Genomic DNA, 22,222 nt, shown 5'->3' with positions numbered 1-22,222 from the left:
CCCTCTGAAAAACCACACTTACTGCTGCTAAATTAAAGCCGTGGCCCGTGGAAGACATTCATCAAAGAGCACTGGTAAAACGGAAAACCCGGCAGTTTTCAGCTGTCAACGAGCGTATTTATGTAATTTCCAAATGATGTGTTCTTACCCAGTCCAAATATTGACTTAAGGTTTTCCACCTTTCACGTTACGCACCAGTTCCCATATTGATTGATTAGTGGCGAGAGCGAGAAGGGGAAACCGAGTGTGTGTGTGTGTGTGTGTGTGTGTGTGTGTGTCGAGATTAATCATGGCTGTATACCGCAAAAGATCTGAAGGCGCCATTAGAACTTTCCCTTCATTCCCACTGCTGTGTGTGAGCGAGAGACATAGGGAGAAATAGAGGGCGAGAGAAAGACCCAATGTATGTAGAATAACAGTGTGTCTTTACATGTGTGATTGTGTGAACGGAGGTTGTGTGCGTAGATGTAACACATGCTTAGGCAACTGTGCTCCATTAATCACTTCACCTTTTTAGAATGACATGAATGCAAAGAGTTTCCAGAGGCCAACGAATCACAGTCAGTCTTTTCCAAATAACTTTTGTTAAAACATTCTAAAACCTAAAATAAAACAATGCTGTGTTCAATAATATAAAAAGAAAGGAATTTGTGCTTGCTTCATGTTTGAAATAATCTCATTTAAAAAGCATAATCCTTGCCTTTGATGTATCACCTGACAAATTGAAATCAATACGTGCAATTGCTGTAATTAATGGTCTGTTGAGCGGTTACAAAAACAAAGAGAAGTGTCTTGAACATTGCAATAATGTGAGAAGAATTCAAGTGAATGATAATCTTGAGGGTTTACTCATCGCGGCTGCTTATACATTCTGGTGGTTCAGTTGTAATTTAAACTGTTTAAACTAGGTTAAAAAACAAGTGGTACAAAATGGTCACACTGTACACAATGACTGGCTATTGATATTGGAATGTATAATACCATGTATAGTTCTTCTATGACATTCTGATTAAATTACACAATTAAATACATATACAATACCACATAGCAAACTTCTCCATATTAGTTCACACACCCCAAAGAAAGCAAAGTGTTGTGATAGCCCAAAGTAAAGATGAGAGAACAGCAGGGAAAAAGGATGGAAATATTAGCGTAGTGAGGTCATGACAGAGACGGGGACACTTGTTGAAGGATACATACTGGGGATGGAAAGAGTGAGAGGAAGGGCTGACAAAGAGCATGTGTGTGTGTGTGTCTATTGGTCTAATAATTCCTATGTGTTTCCATGTGAGGGTCCGTAACCCAAGTTCTTGGAACAACACCTTTTTTGCAGACCATTGACGTTGCATGATAATAACGCTGCAACGTTAGACCTTTTTGGGTAGGAGGGGGGGGGGGGGGGGGGGTCTTTCATCCCCAGGAATTTTCTATAGTGGACACATATGCTTTTGCTATACGGAGCCCTAAAGGGAATTGAAAAACCCACAAGAAATCGTCAGATATACAGTAACATACACCAAAGAAGAACGGAGCAATTATTGTCTGTCTGACAAGGGATCAAACTCGAGCAGCTACAGGTTGGACCATTTCACTTTTTAACTGCTAACTGATGACAAGGGGGGGGGGGGGCATCTCAGTGGACAAAGAATGCATCTGCTGATTTTTACTTAATCTAAAAAGACTATCCCTCTGTATTTGAGAATAAATTGCAATTTTTTTTTTTTTTTGCAATGAGGTGAATTAATCAATCAATCTGTGTTGTACTGAGAAAGGCCAGGCTGTAAGCTGTGGTCACTTGAGGTTTTATATATACCAGAATAATGAATCATATTCTCTAAACAGGTGTTTTTTTTTCCATGTTGGCTTATGAGCTTATGATGAAGATACATCTGGAAAAGCACTTTGGACTATTTATAAAAGGCTCATTATTTTTGGATTATGGCGTAGTCATTGCATGTGTCAGCAAGATCTTTTCAGGACAAAGCCAATAAGCCATGCATGCTGCTCAGATACAGTAGAAAGCGAGGGCAGCCAATCCACCCGAATTCCTTTTTAACAATGTGTGATTAATGTGCGTGTGTTATTTAGAGAAACACTCGGGCATGATGTGTATTTGTTTTGGCTCCACTTCAACTACAACCATTATAAAAATCACGGAGTCTGACGCTTATCTTGACGTTTCTTGTAAATCAAATAAATAGTATGATGTGAATAAATCTTTACCAAATGACTCATTTATGGACCTAATGGATTCAATCATGGTCTTACAACAAACTCTAGTGTTATGAGAACTTGGTTAGTTATTATCTATTTCTCTCACAGACGCACACACAGACACACACAGACAGACACATACACACACACACACACACACACACACACACACACACACACACACACACACACACACACACACACACACACACACACACACACACACACACACACACACACACACACACACACACACACACACACACACACACACACACACAAAGCAGTGCTACTCACATGCTGCCACTGCTCGCGGATGAGCGGCCGGTAGCGGAGGAAGTATTTGAGAGGGAAGTTGTCTATGTCGGGCCAGGTGGCAGGGCTGTGCCAGGACACCTCCAGCCTACGAGGGTTGGCCCGGATGGGGTTCGCCGTCACACGCTCCGGGGGGTCTGGTTTCACTGTGGAGGTGGATGACAACAATTGAGTTAAAGGGCCATCCCACCAATTTAACCACGTTAAAAAAAGGTCAGTTTACTTGGCATGGGGAGTGCTACTCAGCGTGTACAAAACAACTGTAAAAATGTCTTCTGTGCAGGCTCTGAAGGGAGATTTCAGAAAAGACTGAGAAAAAAATCATGATGATGTTTTCATTTGTTATGCTTTTGTATGAGTTATAGGACATATTCACATTGCAACAAAAAAAATAGCTTTTTTACATTCCCTGTTCCAAATGGTGGGAGGGGTATTTACCACTGCAGAGCTCTCATGTTGCTATAGCAGTGGATCGCTATATTTCAGAGACTTAAACAGTGTTGTTTTATGGCAAACCCGGTGGCCACATCTGCATGCTGAAAATTAAATTAAGAGATGATCTACTGTATTTTGTCTGATCTCAAGAGGCCAAACAATTGTATAGTTCTATAAATGAGAAACATAGTGTACTGGGCCCAGTGCAGTTGCAGGGTTAAAGTTCGATGGAGGAAGAGTGTGCAAAGCGTGCAGTTTGTCGACAATAATGTGAATACACCTTTAGGCCTGAGAATTCCAATATTTGACGGAAAAAAAACAAGGTTTCTAAACTGTGGCTGTCATGTAGTTTTAAACATGAGGGAGGAGAAGGCCAAAAGGAAAAGAACAAGAAGGGAAAGTGTAATGGAAGATGCTACTGAGTTTAAGAGTTATTGAAGCTTGACTCGTACTAGTGAACTAACGGTCAAACCCTCGGCTGCACAATTATGTTTTTTAAATCGTTTTTTTTTAAAGTCTCAAGAAGAGCAACCCTTTAAGGTTAAGACTGTCGGGCACTGTATAAGAAGTAACCCGTCTACTTCAAATTCTGAAAAAAAGCAGTCGCCTTAAAGGCTTAGGACTAAAAGTATTATTTTTCCTATTTTTTGTACAATCGCCATGTACACTGATGGTGGGATGAGGGTGACATTTCTTCATTTATCAGTGAACATAAGCAGTTAAAGGACAGAAGCTCAGAATGTTTGAGTGAACTGTGGCTAAGCATGAATACATACAGTCATCAGCCCCTGATGACAAAGGCTTCCACAAATGCAGTGTGTTTCTGTAATACTTGTCTACTTGACACACAGACAGGACAGTTTTGAGAGAGTTCAATTGAATACTCTTTGGGATGGTATTGAATGACCCAGTCTTTGTTAGATGACCACTCCCATTATAGGGAACATACCAGCCTGTCCACTTTATAAGCTACATGAAACCTGTTACACACATGACATTACAATGGGGGGAAATGGATAGCGGCAATTACAGTCGGAAAATATCTGATAACACGCACACAGATGTAGTAGCGGTAGGATGAAAGCAACGCGGGTAAAAAGCATATAACAATACGCATGTGTGTGGTGCATACAGACAGCAAACAGACATCTCTCTTGAGCATGACCTTCATAGAATGAATTATTCAAAGTTATGAAAGACGGATGGAGATGATTGAAGGCAGATCAAAGCAGAGAGAGAGAGAGAGAGCCTCCTCCCTTGTCTCATTGTGAGACCCTTCTTAGTAAGTAACTTTGTAAGGAGATGAAAATGAGGAGAAGGGAAGAAAGAGAAGGAGAGGTCAGTGGAGACTAGAGAGCAGAGATTCTACTCATTGTCCAGTGGTACATAACATGTGCAAGCACGGAACAGAACAGAACAGAGTCTGTATGGGTGGGGTGTCCCGAAAGCTTTAAAACTATTCCTCTCGCTTATAACACAAGAGTATTGGCTTTGTGTTGCGTGAGTACCGGACAAATTCTGGAGCCCGACCAAGCACTGCCATTAATAACACAGAGAGGAAGGACATAAAGGATGTCTTTTACAAAAAATAAATGTTTTAAAAATCCAAGGAGACCATAAGATTCTAGGAAAAATTATCCAGTGTTAATGCATAGCCTTGGCTCTGTAAACAGGCATGTTGCTACCTATGGACGTTGGCCCCCTTTGTTTACATACACTATGTTAACATTATTCATAGAGCCTAGGCTGTGTTTTAACATCATATTTGTGTTCAGTGCACACACACACACACAGAATACGGACAGTTATACGATCGTGACGATATGCCCACTGACTTTGACAAGAAGTGATTTTGACAACAAGATTTTTATTGAAACTAATTTGAAGCTTACATCCAGGAAAAAGTCGTCCTCAAAAAAAAAATGTATTCTCAATGTGGGCGCACATTTTAAAAGATTCAGCAGCATAGGATTGTTAAAATAATAGAAAAAGAAAGACGTGTGATCTAATGGGCATAGTTTAATGACATCCCATGGTTGTGGCTGACAGTACTTGGCCATAAAAACGTCCGTCAGGCCTCCCCTTGGCTCTGTTCTTTCAAATTTGCGTCCACATTACTGCTCCCTCTTTCTCCCTGTCAGTCTCCGGTTGCAACAGTCACTGCAGCCCATACCATCTCACTTTGCTGATGATGCAAGTACACAGGTAAACTGCAACATAACAAGTCCAATCAAAAAAAGGTGCTAGCAATAACATTATACTTCTTATCTTTCTTTCTAAAAAATAATAAAAAAAAAAAGGTGTTGCGTAAAGGTTGTTGAATATATCTGTAAAATCTCAAATCTGCATGCAGACGCCAGCGTATCGACGTATGCCCCAGTGCATTCTTTGAACATCCGAGTGCAGAGTTTTCTAGATGTGGTGTGACTGAATGACAAAGGGCAAATACATCTAAAACTCTGTAGCCCCTTTTCCTGTGCTCGCCTACCCGTACACTATACACCACATCCCCCTTTTCCTTTAAATGGGTTTTTCAAAAAGAAAAAAAAAACAATGCAATCAATTTATCATTGTACAATTGTGTAGGTGCCGGGTGACAGCGTCTAACAGTGCACTCGAACAAATGGGAAAAATGGGGCGGAAATAAGAGTGCTTCAAATGGCAGTAACATCTTAGAGAAATAACTGGAAATGGAGCAAGAGAAGGGAGAAGAATTGTCGCGATGCTGTGTGCACACATCCAACACTTGAATGTGATGCTGGGGGAGGATTAACAACTGTAAAAGAGTAGTGGTGAGACACACACAGCTGAATCATAGATCCAAGCATCAATGTTGCAAGCAGAATGCATTTTTGATCACCAAGGAGGTACTGTAGCTGCTAATCTAAACTCTAAAGTCGAGGATGTAAAAAAAAACATTTTGTTTTTGCGAGTGTACAGCAAAAAGGGATGGATCTGTTTTGCGTGTATTTACTGATGAATATTTTAAAAGCATGGCGGCGGTGGTGCATGAAAAATAGATAACTCAATTTGGATTCATCATCTCACTCAACTAAACATAAATGACACAATGTCAAGTGTGGGAAGCGTGCATCATTTGATGACTAGAAGCAAGGAGGTTTGTCTGCTGTCTTACACGTTCAACGCTGTAAATGGGAGAGACAAATAGATGTGGTCTTTAAAACAGGCACGCCAGAAAAGTGTGTGTCAGAGACCAGTTGCCCACCTTCAAAATAAAATGATAGATTTTGTTCATACTTATACTACAGACTACAGGTAGGAGCCGATATTTAGTTAACCTTTGTATGCCTTTACTTAATTGCAACGGGTATAACAACAATCAGATATTTTAGTTCAATAAATTATCAATATGAGGCAAGATCCGCAGCACTTCTTGGGACAACCTCTGGGCCACTGGGCGGTTTTCTTGTTGTTGAACAGTAAAAGTGGATCTTAAGAATTGCTAAAGACGGTTATACGTGTTTTGAGTGTGGTTCAGTAATTAGTGCATATCTTGGTCAACGATGCCTCTAGACCTAAGCTCACTGAAGTTGACCTCTGACCTCCCCTTGTGAAGAGAACTGGAAGAGAGCTGGAATCAGCAAAGCATAAAACAAAAAAAAAGTTACCTTTTTGCAGACTAAAACATTTTCAATGCAGTTTGAGCTATACCCATTGGGGGGTAATCTTGGAGAAAAAAAGAGTAAGGATGAGGTGGCTGCTTTAAATAGCACCGGGAGGTTATCATTGAGCATTAAAGTATTTTGAGCTGGCTGGCTTTAACAGCTTCACTTTTGTTTAGTAAAATCCAGTTTTCCCTAGAATTACAACACATTAACGGAATGTAAAGTACTCCACAGGTTGAACCAGCATATGATCATGTTTCAGGTGTAAAAGGGATAGTTCAGTATTTTTGAAGTGGTGTGTCAAAGTTAGTCTGTCACCTTACTGAGATGCACAGCTATTTTAAGGAGTTTGGAAGAGATGTCGCAGTAGCAAAAGTCAGCATTATACTGTTGCAGAGGGGGCCAGCCGAAAACAAATGATTTTTTAGTTAATCATTTATATACAGTATTTGGCGAAAACAACTTTTTTCATGTGCCCCCCTCTGCAACAGTACAATGCAGACCTTTGCTACAGACGTCTCTGTCTCTCCCTAAAATAAATGCTCTGATTTTCATCTCCATATAATAACACACTTACAATGCATATGTAACCTCATACGACCACACTTCAAAAACACTGAACTATCCCTTTAATTGAAAGGATAAGGATGTGACAGAGGACTTAATGCTGCGGTAGAGAAGCTACAGCAGCAGCTACAGTTATCATTTTGGGGATCAGGCCACGGTATGTATCCATATTAATCACAGCCAATGAATTATTTAGGCCTAAATGGCAGCAGGTGGTCCCATGTGCCAAACCAAATCCTTCTAAGTAAAAACACTTTGGCTGTATGGAGCCTTTAAACTTAGACAAGATCAGTTATCATTTGATCATCTCTTGGCAGTAGAAAGCTTTGAGTTTTCATTTGATGAGTCTGGAGGTTCCTTGAGGGCTTTCTCTCTTTGTAACTGTACCCACAGCAAGCACACATGTCAGGGCATGGGCGGGCACACACACACACACACACACACACACACCCACACACACACACACACACACACACCACACACACACACACACACGGGCACACACTATCTCATCTCATCTAATTTCATCCCAGCTGTGGTCGGTTGCACAGGGACAGTTGAGAATCGTCTTTACTCCCACTCAGAATTCAGAAGTGCACCAGGAAGCATGAAATTGTTTTATTTATTTACGATCGGCCTCGTTGTCCCTGATAATGAATGTGACTTTACAACTGACAGAATGGCACGAGAACTACTTTTAACAATGTAAGGGGGTCGAGAGAGGGTTAGGACAGAGGAGAGAGGGCATGACCACATCCATTCCACACACATTTAAAGTTGTGGCCTTTACAAGGTGCTACGCTGCACTTTTAAATAGGTCTGAAACAGTCAAATGTTTCCTCTGACGATCATAGATTGCATGTAACAGCAAACGAGAACATCAGTGAAAAGAATGCTATTTGTATATCGTTTCTCTTAATGCCTTTGTAATGGGTACGCTCACCCAGGAACAACAGCTGGCGCAGTAAAAACACTACCGCTTTTGTCCAAAGGGGGTGCAAGAATGAACACAAACTGAAAGTTCCTCGGAGCATCTTTAAACAAGCCTTTTCTAGTTATGAAACATTATATAAGTTATAAAAAAAATATATTGTCTAAGGTGCTTTTTTCTGTTGATGCTGACATTCAGAGACACATGTCAAATCAAAAGGCATTTTGTAAATTCATCTGAAAAGCTCTGTCCGCTGAAAGTATAGGATGGAGAAAGAAGACCATTAGGAGGGAAGGGAGGAATAAGTACGAAGTCGCAGGACTGGAAGACTGGAAGGCAAAGCAGAGAGAAAGAAAGAAAGGAACAGTGGGGGCATTTTGCTATCACCAATAGTTGGAGGATATTTTCCTGAGCCAAGGCGCTAATCCGGCTAGCATTAGCATTTTCATGAGTCCTGTGTCCGGGGCTTGGTAGAGCATGTCACTGCCTCATTTGGTTACTTCTGTACGCACAGACACACACACACACACACACACACACACACACACACACACACACACACACACACACACACACACACCCTCTCTTTTTTAATACCTCACCCTCTCAACCGACACACTCCACACACTCACTCACACCCCCATTGGTGTTTGTGTGTGTGTGTATGTGTGTGTATGTTTGTGCGTCATGCACGACCATATCGCGCTCTAAGCAATACAACAGAGCTGAGGACTGCTGGCAGCACTTCCCTTATCTATCAAAGTACTCTTCATTCCTTCTATAAAATGAATTTCTCCTCTTCGCTGCTTTCCAGGCCGAGTCGCTCATGAATTCTAAGAGTCTTGCTGTTATCATGCAGCATAGGTGAACAAAAACCTCACTATCAAAACTGATATTCTTTTTTTTAACTGAAACTAGAGGTTGTAATTTAAAAAAGGCCAATGAATAAACTAACTTTTAAGGCAATTTTCCTCTTTTTTTATATTATTTTTAACATTCCATACGGCTACAATGGGCATACTTGGCAGTGGGAAAAGAGAGCATTGATTTATGGCTGTCATGTCCTGTCCAAGCCTCAATGAAATATTTTTTGCTGCAGAAGAGGTTCAGAGGTAGCCATGTTTTTTTATTTATCTAGTGCCATTGCTAATGACAAGGGTTCACAGTCTGTGGCTTTCTCTCGCTAATGGACTATGCCGGTGGCAAAAAAAAAAGAAAGAAAATGCTGTATGCTTTCCCTTTCAGCTGTGTGACATTTATTTGGCCACGGAAATTTCAATTTTCTTTTGTCTGTCTGACACCGAGCATAACTGCATATGCAACAAGCCTCCAAAGGGGAGCCAGGAGTGAATGAAATCAGTCATCTGTGGACAAACAAATGCATTACCGTTGCTCAAGGGGTTGGCATCCTCAAAGAGATGCCTTGACACTCAGACAAATGTTTGGCCAAGAAAAATAAAAAAGGGACTAGATAGATAATACAATATGTGTGGGACAAGCATATACAATTTGTCCCTGAAACCTTGTTAAAAAATAACAGTTTTTGAACTTCAATTGATGAGTTGATGCTGCCTGAATGAGTTAGCAAAGATTTCTTTTAAAATGTCAGTGTGTACTCTCTGCAGCATTTCAACTCAAAATCTAAATTAATCAATTCAATATTGCGCAAAACCTCATGGTAAAACAATTGCTTTTACATGTAGGCCGACCTCCAGCAGTAGCGCTGGGTATCACAATTACATTATAGTCACAGTTAACACAATTACAGTATCGATACCAGTTACCTTAACTTCCATACCGGTTCCTGAACGATACCTTTTCCGATACCAATTTTATGAAATCAGGTTTAACAAGATGACATTACAAATTATGATAAAACAGATTCAAATAATACTTTAAATAAGATGAACTTGTAATAATTGCCAGATTACCAAACATGCCCTATCTCCTGAGCCGCTGCAGCTCAACACAACCAATCACCAACACTTGGCATTTTTCGATATATTGACATTTCGATAGTCCACATTTTTCGATACTCGATGGTATGGAGGCATTTGGGTCAGTGCCAAATAAGTATTGAATTTGGATACCCAGCCCTATCGAACTGTAATACACCTGCTATTAGATATTTTATATCTAATGTGGTCGGGGGAAAGGAGAAACACTATAAAGAAACATTGGCACTCATCTCACCTATAGTGGACTCTTCAAAGGAAATGGTGGTAGAGGCTTTCCCCAAGGAGTTGACCGCCGTCACGTTGACTTTGTAGGGGAAGCTGGAGAAGACCTCGGGAAAACGCACGCGACAGCGATTCTTGTGGTCGGGATCTTTCGCCACGTCCAGTGAACGCTGGTTATGTCTGGAGGAATAAAAGGTAGCATGAAAAAGAGAATGTGTATAGACAGATGTGTGAGAGGGATGGAATAGTTGCCTGAGTTTTTGGAAGTGTGTGTGTGTGTGTGTGTGTGTGTGTGTTTCTGTTTGGAAAAAGCTTTGCATACACATGGTGTGTAAATGTAAAAAAGAGAGCACACAGCTAGTGAAGCATTTCCCCCCTTTCTTAACAGTCCGGGTGTGATATATCAAAGCTGGGACTCCATTTCAATTCAAACACTGAAAAAAAACTGCTGACTATATACAGTATACCTTCTGCTACACGGAGCACGAAAGCTTAGGTTTTTAGAACATATCCACGCTTGACTTTATTATCTTGCCTTTCCATTCATTTAGTTTGGCTTATAGCCGTAAATGTTCCTTTAACAACTTTAGTTGAATATTTTATTGTAGCCAAATACATATGCATGTTATTTATGGCAGATAAAAACCAGATGTGAGCAGAGGCCACAAACAAGAGCTTCCAAGGACAACAGCAGTCTTCTCCTTAAGATGTCATAATGGACATTTTGGCGTGAGAAAATGACAAAGAAAACTGCTGTTCTGCCTGTTAAATGCTGCTATACATGATGCGGAAAAAAAGTGGACTGACCCCTCACTATTCTCATTATTATCCAAAATTAATAATTTCGATTTAACAGAAGGCAGCTGATGAGATTGTGTGTGTTCAGCTTTACATGAAAACTCAATGTTTCTGTTTCTCATATAACCCTAATTAATCATCTAAAAATGATCTTTTCCACTTACGAAAACTTTCTCCATGTGAAATCTGGAGCCTAGCCCTCTTCCCGTGGGTGCACGCATGTTTAATTTTTTACTATAGAGTCAGAAAAAATTGCACAGAATTGTGGTTCGGTCCCTTGAAGCAGAAACATTGTTTGAACAGCTGCAAACTGAATGCATTTGTCAGATGAATAATGGCAAACTTTGGGATGACATTTTCCATAAGACACATGGACATCATTTCTGGATAAGGTATGTTCACATTCAAAAGGCTAATTTATTTGCTTCACATGCTTTGTTAACAGGGGAAGGGGGGGGGGGTTGATACTGGACACATCCTGCCTGGGAAAACTTAACTCAACACATTCCATTTTAAATATCATTTTCTATTCAGAGTTTACCCTTTACTCCAAACCATCGAGTTTTCAAACTCTGATGCTACTTATTTGTTTGTGGCCAATTAAAAGAAAGCTTAATAAGCGAGTAAGTATACACAACTATCACTAGATTACTCTGATATGGAAGACAAATTGTTTCTGCACTGAACTTCGGATATAATTGGTACGGCAAGTCACACTGAATTAGTAAAATATGTTTGTTCTGATAGAAATTTGTTATACTGTTTAACGCCAATAAACAGCTAAATAACAAGTTCAGTAAACTATGGTCTTGCTGTTGTAGTTGGACCATCATTGATATTAGTATGTGTAGTGCCCTGTCAGACTTTGTTAACACTATGTCACTGTGTCCATGCATCTCAACAATAACTGATTATTACTGTTACCACAAGTACAAACATAAGATGTAACGCTGTGATAAAGTGGAATTTTCATTTAAGACAAGTCACTTAAAAGGTGCTAATAGGAACTTTTTCAGTCTTATTTTTCCTCTGATGATCATATGTTATATGTAACAGCAAACAAGACCATCAGTGCAAATAATGCTATTCTTATATAGTTTTTTTATTAACGCCTTTGTCATGGATACACTCACCCAGGAACAATAGCTGGCATCGTCAATACACTACTGCTTTTGTCCAAAGGGTGTGCAAGAATGAACACAAACTGAAGGTTCCTCTGAGCACCTTAAAAGTAGACAAAGTCCTTCCATGTCTTACCGAGTATAGATATCCCTCAAACTAGAAACTTAGAATTTAGTAGCTAGCAGACATGTGTGTACTCAAGACAAAAGTCACTTACTGTACGTCCACTTCAAAGGTGGTGGGGATGTAGGTGGGGTGGAGCTGGTGCCAGCTGCAGTAGAAGCCTTTCGGGTAGGTGTTGGATCGACAGGTGACCGTGGGCTCTCGAGGGGGAACTGCAGAGAAAAATCAAAATAAGAGACGGTTCATTTAATATGAACAGTGAGTTACAATATTAAGGACATGACATGGGGAAAAAAAACAGTGTCAAACAAAGAAGGGTGAAAGAGAGAGAGAACGAGAGAGAGAGAGAGAGAGAGAGAGAGAGAGAGAGAGAGGGATGAACATGTCAGAGTAATACAGTCTACATTAATCAAATGCAAAAAGCAGATGTTTCTAAATGCACATTTCCTTATTGAATAATTCATTCTTGATCAAACGTTACATTTTAAAATGTCACCGCTAGTCACTTTCAATTACACTTGATTGTTCTTTTTATTAATAGATAGTTGTGATTGCCTGTGTTGTTTTTGCTTAATAAGATAAATACATTTAATTTAGATTCAGAGTGGGGGACTGATTAGAATGTCCTCTACATGGGCACACTGAAACAAAAACTATTTAGTTTTTTTTACAGTATCTCTTAAACTTTATATAAAGCTCAAGCTGGAAGACATTTGTTGTTATCCGAAAAATGTCAGGTCAGATTTAAATTCAATGCAACGTCCCCTCAAACCCCGCTCTCTCAATCACTCTTTGCACAGGCATGTGTCGGCTTCCTCATATTTTTTCTTGTTTCCGGCAGCAATTTTATTTTCTCCAGTAATATTTTACGAGCGAGGGAAACATTGTGAAATGGCCCCGAGTCTTGAAAAAAAAAAATATATATTTATTGGCATTGACTTTTTCTGTCCTGATAGCTGTCTGCATAGTATGATGCATGGGGGAACATGGATATCCCTGAGCCAGGACAAGCAATCCCTGCAACAACTCACTGTAATTTACGTGATTGAGAATATATTGTATATAAACAAATAAACCCAAAAAGTTGATGGTGAGCAGACATGGAGAAATTGGGGGGAACAGAGGACAAAAGAAAAAAGAAGTGAAGAAGCTGGAAGGGTAGGAGGGAGTGAAGGCGGATGGTGTGTGTGTGTGTGTGTGTGTGTGTGTGTGTGTGTGTGTGTGTGTGTGTGTGTGTGTGTGTGTGTGTGTGGAAAAGGAAGGATATTGGAGTGGTAGAGCAAAGGAAGAATAAAAGAGAGGTTGGCCAGGGGAAAAAAGTGATGTCATGCCAACAGTGGCCTCCTCCGAGATTAGCCTCCCTTTCTTCACAGCTAGTCGGCCGTGCGCTCGTCTACCACTCCCTCTCTTTCTTTCTCCCCACAGCTTTTTGACCCTTTTACCCCTTGTTATCTCTACCATATGTCATATACTGTAAATATACATTGCAGCATTACAAAAAATCCTATTTTTATGTTATTTATGAATTATTTCCCACAATTTGAAGTGTTTTCTATTCCCAAATTCAACCCCCTTTCTTTTTTGTTATTCATGTGAACTGCAGGATGTACTGTCTGTATGTCGCTTTATTAATCGCATGTAGCTGGCTTCACACTTTCGTTATCAACCATTGGCTATGTGCCAGTCAGTATTATACACTCTGGATATGACAGATAATAGCCACATTCAAACTGGTTTAATTTCCCCCTTTCATAGTCAGTAATGTACACCAGGGTTGAATGGATGGGACCGGAGTGGACTTTGTCTTTGAAGAGCCACTAAGCAATTCAGTGAGGACATGGGAAAAACTGCATGAGCTGCTTCATCAAGCAGGATCTCTCTCTCTCTCTCTCTCTCTCTCTCTCTCTCTCTCTCTCTCTCTCTCTCTCTCTCTCTCTCTCTCTCTCTCTCTCTCTCTCTCTCTCTCCCCTGTGGGAAAATACGATAGCTCCCAATGTTTTTGCAGAACGGGGCTTCTAGGGTGTGGCCATTTAAAACAGTAACAATCATAAAGAATGGTGTTTCGAAGATGGGTTATTTACCATGCTTTAAGCAGTGAGGGACCAAAAATCAGAAAAAAATAAGAACCCTTTTAGCAGTTTTCAGTGCTACTTAATATGAACAATGGAGGATTTGAGGACGTGTTACCCATAGGAAAACTGAGTTAGGGTGATTTGAATTTTTGAACGTCCTTTCAACAATTGCCTGAAGTTAATTATAGTCTCATAAACCATGGATCACTGAGAGCACAGATTTAAAACCTGGTTACACTGTTGACCAAAAAAAAGTGTTTTCTGTGGCAAAAAGAAGCAGAGGGCATAGATTTAATATGAACTTACAAATATTTAAAGACATCATGATTCGCAGTTAGGCAAAGGATGCTGTAATGTTTTTTTTTAGTTTCAGCACTAAATAACTAGTTCCCTCTTGGATCAAAAACTCTCTTGAAAAACAAGTATTAGTAATCCTATTTTTGTTCATGGCTTAGTGAAGAGTCATTCCTAAAATATAAATCAACATTCACACACACTTTAGCTGCCTCCTGTCTCACTATGTTTCTATGTTATTGTGATGGAGCCATATTTGTGACATCTTCCGTGAATGGCTCGCTCAGGGTCTATTTGGTCAAAGACAGACCCACACACAAACACAAGCCCACATGAAAGACGTATAGTCTTGATTGGCTGCGTTGGGGTCATTTCACTGTCACACACACACACACACACACACAAACACACACACACACGATCCGCTGTGTTTAAGCAGTCACCATGGCAACTAATTATCCCGTCAATAACGTCAACGGTGAGGTGCCAGGGACGACACACAATCGCACTCAATTAATCACAGGGACTAATTGGGGCCATATCAATCAATTGGCTCCTCATCTGAGAGCTTCAGTCAAAAGGCACGAACGTACACACACACACACACACACACACACACACACACACACACACACACACACACACACACACACACACACACACACACACACACACACACACACACACACACACACACACACACACACACACACATCACGATATACAGCTACTTCTATGGGCTTTGTATAATTAGCCACAATCAATCAAACAAGCTGATTAAAAGTCAGAGAAGTAACAACTTCAGCGAATACAGGAGGAAAGTAGCAGAAAGCTAAGAAAAAAGAAAAAAGAAAAAAAAAAGAGCCGCAAGATTGGATAAGGAATAATACAGGCGTGAGGAGAATGACCATATTTGTGTGCTCACGGCAGCCATGTTTTGAGTGGGTCATTTGAACTCTGGATTGTCTACTGTTGTTAATCATAGTTAATACGAGTGGTGTCAATCAAAGCACCGCTGGGAAGGGCAGTTCATACCTGAGGGCTCCTCCACACACATAGAGAGAGAGAGAGAGAGAGAGAGAGAATGAAAGAGAGATATACAGTATATAGACAGAGAGAGAGAGAGAGCTGAGGTTTGTTAGGAGGGGAGAGAACGTGATGTGAAGCATCAATATGCTAAAATGGCCAACATATCACCGAGCGGTTTATGTGCACAAGCAGCAGATGTAGGGGAGATACAGTAAATGCCAGCTCATCGTCAAGTTTGTTCAAAGCCAAGCACAGCCCAAAGAATCAAGGACAAAACAATAAAATATGGGCAAAGAAGTTAAAGTAACTTGTATCAGCCACACAGGCCAATAGAAACAACTACTAATACGTCCGTCTGATTTATGTTTACAAGGGCCCGATCACTAAAAGAGCTTACTGTCGGTTTCAATGACAATGTGAGAAATGCAAGAAGAAGAAGACGATAAGGAGGCAGTTGTAGAAGAGAGAGGACAAGTAGATAAAGGAGAGAGAGAGGGAGGGAGGGATGAAAGACAAAGAAAGAACTGATGATGATATAAGTATTAGAAAAGAAGTACGCTTAAAAAAATTGGAGAGGCTGTATGGCAGCGTTCTTTCATCAGATTGGACTAGTGTGTGCCCTTGAAAACAGAACATCCGCATGCCCAAGAAAGCCGCTCACTCACTCACTCACTCAATCACTCAACATCAATACCAATCAAACATAAAAAGCCCTCTATGAAAATAGAGGTTGAAACAGGGAAGGAGGGAGACAGAACAAGAGATATAATGCACCTGTAGAGATGATACAAAAAAGAAAGTGAACAAATGGGGGTATGGACATTAAAGGGAAACACAACACTAATTCTCATTAAAAATAACATTGCTCACGCTGTTCTTTTGTCAACCACCTCCCTGTGCGACATCACCTGAGTCAGCGGCACACAGAAGGACGCCGCGCATGAATAAACTGTATTTGAAATTAGTGCGCTTTCATCATCATCTGGTTTGCATTGCTAAACACACTCATTGAATGCGATATTGATGTTGCTCTGTGTGTTAGCCTCATGGAACACACACACACACACACACACACACACACACACACACACACACACACACACACACACACACACACACACACACACCTGGGATGTGTATGTACGCAAGCAAGCGCTAGTGGTTAAGCAACGTTACTTTTTAAATGGTAATTTGGTCACAGCCGGAACTTACTGCACACTGTGGCTCATAAATCATAATGAGACCGGCACAAAAAAGAAGAAGAGAAATAATTCATTCAGATTTTCAGCCTCAATCTCTGTAGGTCTCCCTTTCTTTTTTCTGAAAATAGGTAACTATATTAATTGCTATATCATTCTATCAATTATTAAACTGAAAAGCTATGGAAAACCATAGCAGAGAAAATCCATGAAAGCTACTCTGATGGTTGGCACCTGGTTTTACTGCGGAACCTTTTACTACCGAGTGCAGTCAAGTACATATCTCCTTAAAGTTCCCAGTCACGGATATAAAGATTTGCAGGTGGAGTATTTTAAGTTTGTGAAATATGTGGAATTTATGTGTGAAAGCAAGCTGTTAGCCTCCGCCAACAGGAAGAGAACACAGACAGTTTTCTGTATATAAATACTCACATAAATACTTTTTCTGAAATATATTTTACACAAAGAGGTGCTTTAAGAGACCACATTTTAAACGCAATACATTTGCTGTAGCCATGGAACAATATAGGATCAACATATTTGATCCATTTAATTACATGGTCGTCATGGCACTGCGATTGTTTTTATATATTTTTTTTGGAGGCATAAATAAGTTAGATAAGCACCAAGCAGATCATTGTTTTTTTTTCTTTTCTCATACTCTCTCTCTAAGCCATACTTTTCTCTTCTTCTTTCCAGCTATTCTAAACCTGTCACACAAAAATCTGGGGTCTCGCAAAAGGAGGATCTTTGTCACAGGATGGCGCGCACACACACACACACACACACACACACACACACACGCACACACGTGATGAGTGACAATGACACACAGTGGCCTGGTTGCTAGGCTGTAGACGCTGTAGTAATTGCTATTTGGTTGTGTTAGCCTCCCTGTTGCTTTGTGTATGTTTGTGTGTGTGTGTGTGTGTGTGTGTGTGTGTCTTTCATGTCTTTCTGTGCTCATGTGTGTTTGTAGTGGATTCTCTTGCTATGACAACAAGGATGAATGCCTTTTCTTAGCTTGCCGCAATTTCTCCATTCATTCACTTTGTTGGGCTTATCAAATTTAGACTGTTGCGTCTACTTTGGCCTTGCCAGAAAAAAAAAAAAAAAAAACATTAACCTCCCTTGCTTCAGAGACACTTTTTAGTGATCGGTCTATTTCAGTTTTTACTTTCACTGAATCAATTTGACAGACGGCACTCTTTGACCAACACAGATAAAGATGGAGGCACTGCTTCTAGAGTACACTTTTTGGTCAAAATCAGTGAATATCTCCTCATGATCCGCTTCCTTTCCATACTGTTTGTGTGTGTGTGTGTGTGTGTGTGTGTGTGTGTGTGTGTGTGTGTGTGTGTGTGTGTGTGCGCCGGAAAATAAAACTGGTGTTAATACACAGCCTAGGCTATGTAATCTGGCATGTAAACAAAGGGTATTTAAACAAATAGCTAGTAATGTGCCTGTTTTGAGAGCATTTAGGCTGTGTATTAACACTGAATTTATCACTGACTCCACCTTTTAAGTTTCAGAATAAAAAAAGGGGGGCTGACAATTACTTACAAACCCATCCATCCATCTGAATGTCTTTCTGTCTATCACGCACATCTCAATTGGTTTAAAAATCACATTTTCCAAAGTAGAAATCCTACTGGGAAGAACTGGATGCTGCTGCTCTGAATGGCATAACTGGTTTAGGGCAGATGGCGTTGGTCTCTTGCTTGACTCTGCCTGCCAGCTCAGGGCTCACTGCATTTTAGATTAGCTTAGTCATGTGTCATGTGAGAAAGAGGAATGTAAATAAAACTGTAGGACAAAGTCACGGAGAGAGAGAGAGAGAGAGAGCGAGAGAGAGAGAGAGAGAGACAGAGAGAGAGAGAGAGAGAGAGAGAGAGAGACGGAGACACTGTGGTGCCTTTTTGTCCAGACCAGCTGTCGTGGCAAACGCTAATGTAATTGCGGTGGCAATATTTTATCCGGTGCTCTCAAGCTATCCCGAAGCATGAATACACATGTGAGTGTGTCTGTGTGTGTCTGTTAAGACACAAGTGTGTGTGTGTGTACTGCAGTGTGTACAAAATATGCAATTTTTTTATGTAATTTAATTGAAAGTGCATACTTTGTGTCTGTGCAGTATCTGCTTGTGTGCTGTGTGTCTCATTAAAAAGTATATTTGCATGTGCGAGTGCAAAGTTATGATAAGTATATTTAAAGAGTGCCTTTAACTCGTTAGCGTACAGTGTTTTGTTTATTAAAACAAATCTAACATGTACATCACTTTATAAAGTTTTCCCCAAAATTCAGAAGGACATTTGGTAGGTTTCGAAAAGGTTTTGATCTGGAAAAAAAAGAAAAAGGTGTGTGTGTTCTCTGCATGCAGTGTGTATTTGTGAATGGGTGTGCACTGTATAACAATGGGATTTGAAAAACTTCCAGTATAGTTTATGTGATCGCTGAAGTTAACTTATAGACTCAACACATGAGAATTGAAACACATGTGCATGCACATCAAGCGCCTTTTTTCGACTCTACTTCTGTATTTATCCGTTGCTAGCCTCTAGCCTCTGTCTCTCTCTCTCTCTCTCTCTCTCTCTCTCTCTCTCTCTGAGTTACTGGTCCAAAGCTGCTCCTCATCACAAGTGAGTGAACAGGGGGGCAGCGAGTGTGCACACGTACACACACACACACACACTGCACCACACAATGATGCCCTGGCATTCCAGGAATGTCTCTGGGCCAATTGGAAACAGCCGTGTGTGAGAGATGAATGAATGAAAGGAGGGATGAATACCTTATGAGAGCATCGGGAGTTGATAAATGAGACAGACAGACAGACAGACAGAGAGGGGACAACAGTGGAGAGAGAGAGAGAGAAACAAAAAAGGGAGAAGGAAAGTGAATCTGCATAATAATAATGTGGCCATGTTTTCCTGATCGCTAATTAACTCTGTGTGGTGTTTGTGTCATTGTAAACGAGACAAACGATTGGCCAAGGCCTAGAAAAAATAAAGATCGGCGAGCTGTGAGAAAACCCAATGATGCTTTGAAAAGGGGACTGTGTGCGTGTGGAGGCTATAGGCACTAAGGGGAAGGAGCTGTTGAAAGGTTTGAATTGACCTGGGCAGCTCCAGAGGTCAGACACAGGAAGACAGCCATTACACCTGGAGACTTAGATCAACTACCCAGCCCCAAACACAGGCTTACACTTAGCCACCTGACATCACAAATCTCCCTCAAAAGCATGGGGCTCGTAGCGGCTTGTGTTTCACAGGACAAATAAAGAGCCAGATTGAAACCAAGAGGCTTCACACAATCACAACGTTTTAACACAAAAAAAAAAAAAAAACTCTGATGGTAAAGGTTTGTTGATGTTATAAATATGTGACCATTCATGAACACACATACATTCACTGGCTTTGGAGAGAGAATGTTTATTTGTGTAATAACTTTGTTTGAGTTTTAATGTGGTAACTCAACTATGAAATAATAATATCAAAGTATTAGCCAATCGTCATTCTTTAGCATGCATCAAAATACATAGTTGCATAGTCTAAACTGCAACATGGTAATCTGAATTTGTATTTTTTTATTATTTTTTTAGAGGTGACTTACTTTTTTTTGCAGTATATGGGACATATGTTCACTGCCCAGTGCTCCCTTCACACTTGTCAGTCTTTCCTGGTTCACTCAATTCCTGCACGTTTTAACCAATTCTATCCATTTTCTTATTTTTTCTGCCTCTTCTTTGCCCTTCTCTCACAATGCAGTAATGGCTATTTCACATCCTAATGCTGCCATAGGGAGATCGTCTGTATAAAATAAGGGAAAAGAAAAAAACGAAAAAAAAAACGCAAAAAACCTCCTTCAGAAGCGGAATATGGATTCAGCTTTTTCCTAAAAAATAAAAATAAAACATTTTTGTATCGATTTTGGACCTTTCTGAGTGGGCATTACTCTCCTCAGATCTCTGCAAAGACCAGGAGCACTGAATGCAGAAGCTTATGAGAGAGGGCCAAGCATTCATTTCATGCAGCTTCATTCTTCCTTTATTTCATTATTATTTATGTGGTGACATTGTGGTGTGAAGATTGCCAGGGGAAGTATTAGGAAAACAGCAAAGTGCCACTCATGATGACTGATTTGTTCACTTCAGAGTAATCTTCCTGGCTAAACTGGGAGTTTAATTTCTCAAGTGGTCACCTAGCTGCCTGACATGCCCTGACATGTCTACACACTTTGCTTTCAGTTCCTTATTCAGTCACTGCATTGCTACCATAAGAAAGGCTAGTGGCAAGGACACACACAAAGCAACACTGATCTGAGAACTTTTGTAGTTTAGTCTCCCTGCTAAATAACCGATTGCCAAGGATAAGTTCCACTTTTAACTTTAGCTATCAGACTGTCTTGCACTCTCCCACTGAATGGAGCCTGTTAATTGCCTTTGTTCAGGGCACTGCAGCAGGGTCAAACACTCTTGGCTAACGGGGATGGGAGTCCGTAGCACCGTGTCAACCCTGGAAGTAATACAGGGTGACAGTCTCAACCTTCGGGTATCAATAGTCATCATCTTTTTACTTCCAAGAGGGAGATGGAGGGCAGACCAATTATTTCCACTTCTGTTCTCTCCTTGCCACACACCTAGCCGACCAATTTGCCCATCACTAATCCTCAACACTTTCTACAGTGCAATTGGCCTATTATTGTCTCAAACAGAAGAAATACAAAGTCTCTTTGGACTTTTTTCCCTGTGTTAACCAGGCTAAATAACAACTACCCAGCCACACTATCCCACTTTATACTGAACAAAGCGAAGGGTAAAGTACAAGTATCACAGTGAGGATGGTCAATGCACTTGGAGAACGTTCTAGAAGAAGGATATAGGAATAAGGAGGAGAGCCATTCAGGTCGACGATGCCACCAGCAGACTAATACATCTAGGAATTGCCATTCCATGACTGAAAATCCTGTCACCGCTACTACGCATTAGATGGCGATTTACCGTGCAAACATTTTAAATCTGAGAGCATTGAAGCCATTGAGCTGTTGATATGTCGCTAGTCTCGCTAAGAAGTAAAGCCGCCGTGCCACCATGGCAATGATATAGCCTTAAGGCTCTGTCACCGCCCCGACAAGTGCCTCTTTAGCTACAGTGTCCAATGACGGTGAAATGAGTGACAGGGATGGGAATGACCAATCAGAGGTGTCACTCCACGCCAAATGCACAAACAGCCAGAGAGAGAGAGAGAGAGAGAGAGAGTAAGCTAGCGAGAGAGAGAGTAAGAGAAAGAGAGAGCGAGTAAGAGAGACAGAGAGAGAG

The 22,222-nt window shown here is 40.6% G+C and overlaps 1 protein-coding gene across 1 annotated transcript in view; it reads right to left on the bottom strand.

The window, feature by feature from the left end:
• cntfr (ciliary neurotrophic factor receptor) overlaps positions 1-22,222 on the bottom strand; it is a 219,969-nt gene that overhangs the window by 26,509 nt on the left and 171,238 nt on the right. The window contains exons 5-7 of the mRNA XM_080046172.1: positions 12,406-12,523; positions 10,282-10,448; positions 2,512-2,675 (exon numbers count right to left, since the gene is read on the bottom strand). Of these exons, the coding sequence (XP_079902298.1) occupies positions 2,512-2,675; positions 10,282-10,448; positions 12,406-12,523 (449 nt within the window). The remainder of the gene's footprint in view (positions 1-2,511; positions 2,676-10,281; positions 10,449-12,405; positions 12,524-22,222) is intronic.

This window comes from Ammodytes marinus (genome assembly GCF_949987685.1).
Source record: "Ammodytes marinus genome assembly, chromosome: 18".
NCBI lineage: Eukaryota > Metazoa > Chordata > Actinopteri > Uranoscopiformes > Ammodytidae > Ammodytes > Ammodytes marinus.
This window is presented reverse-complemented; position numbering and strand designations above follow the sequence as displayed.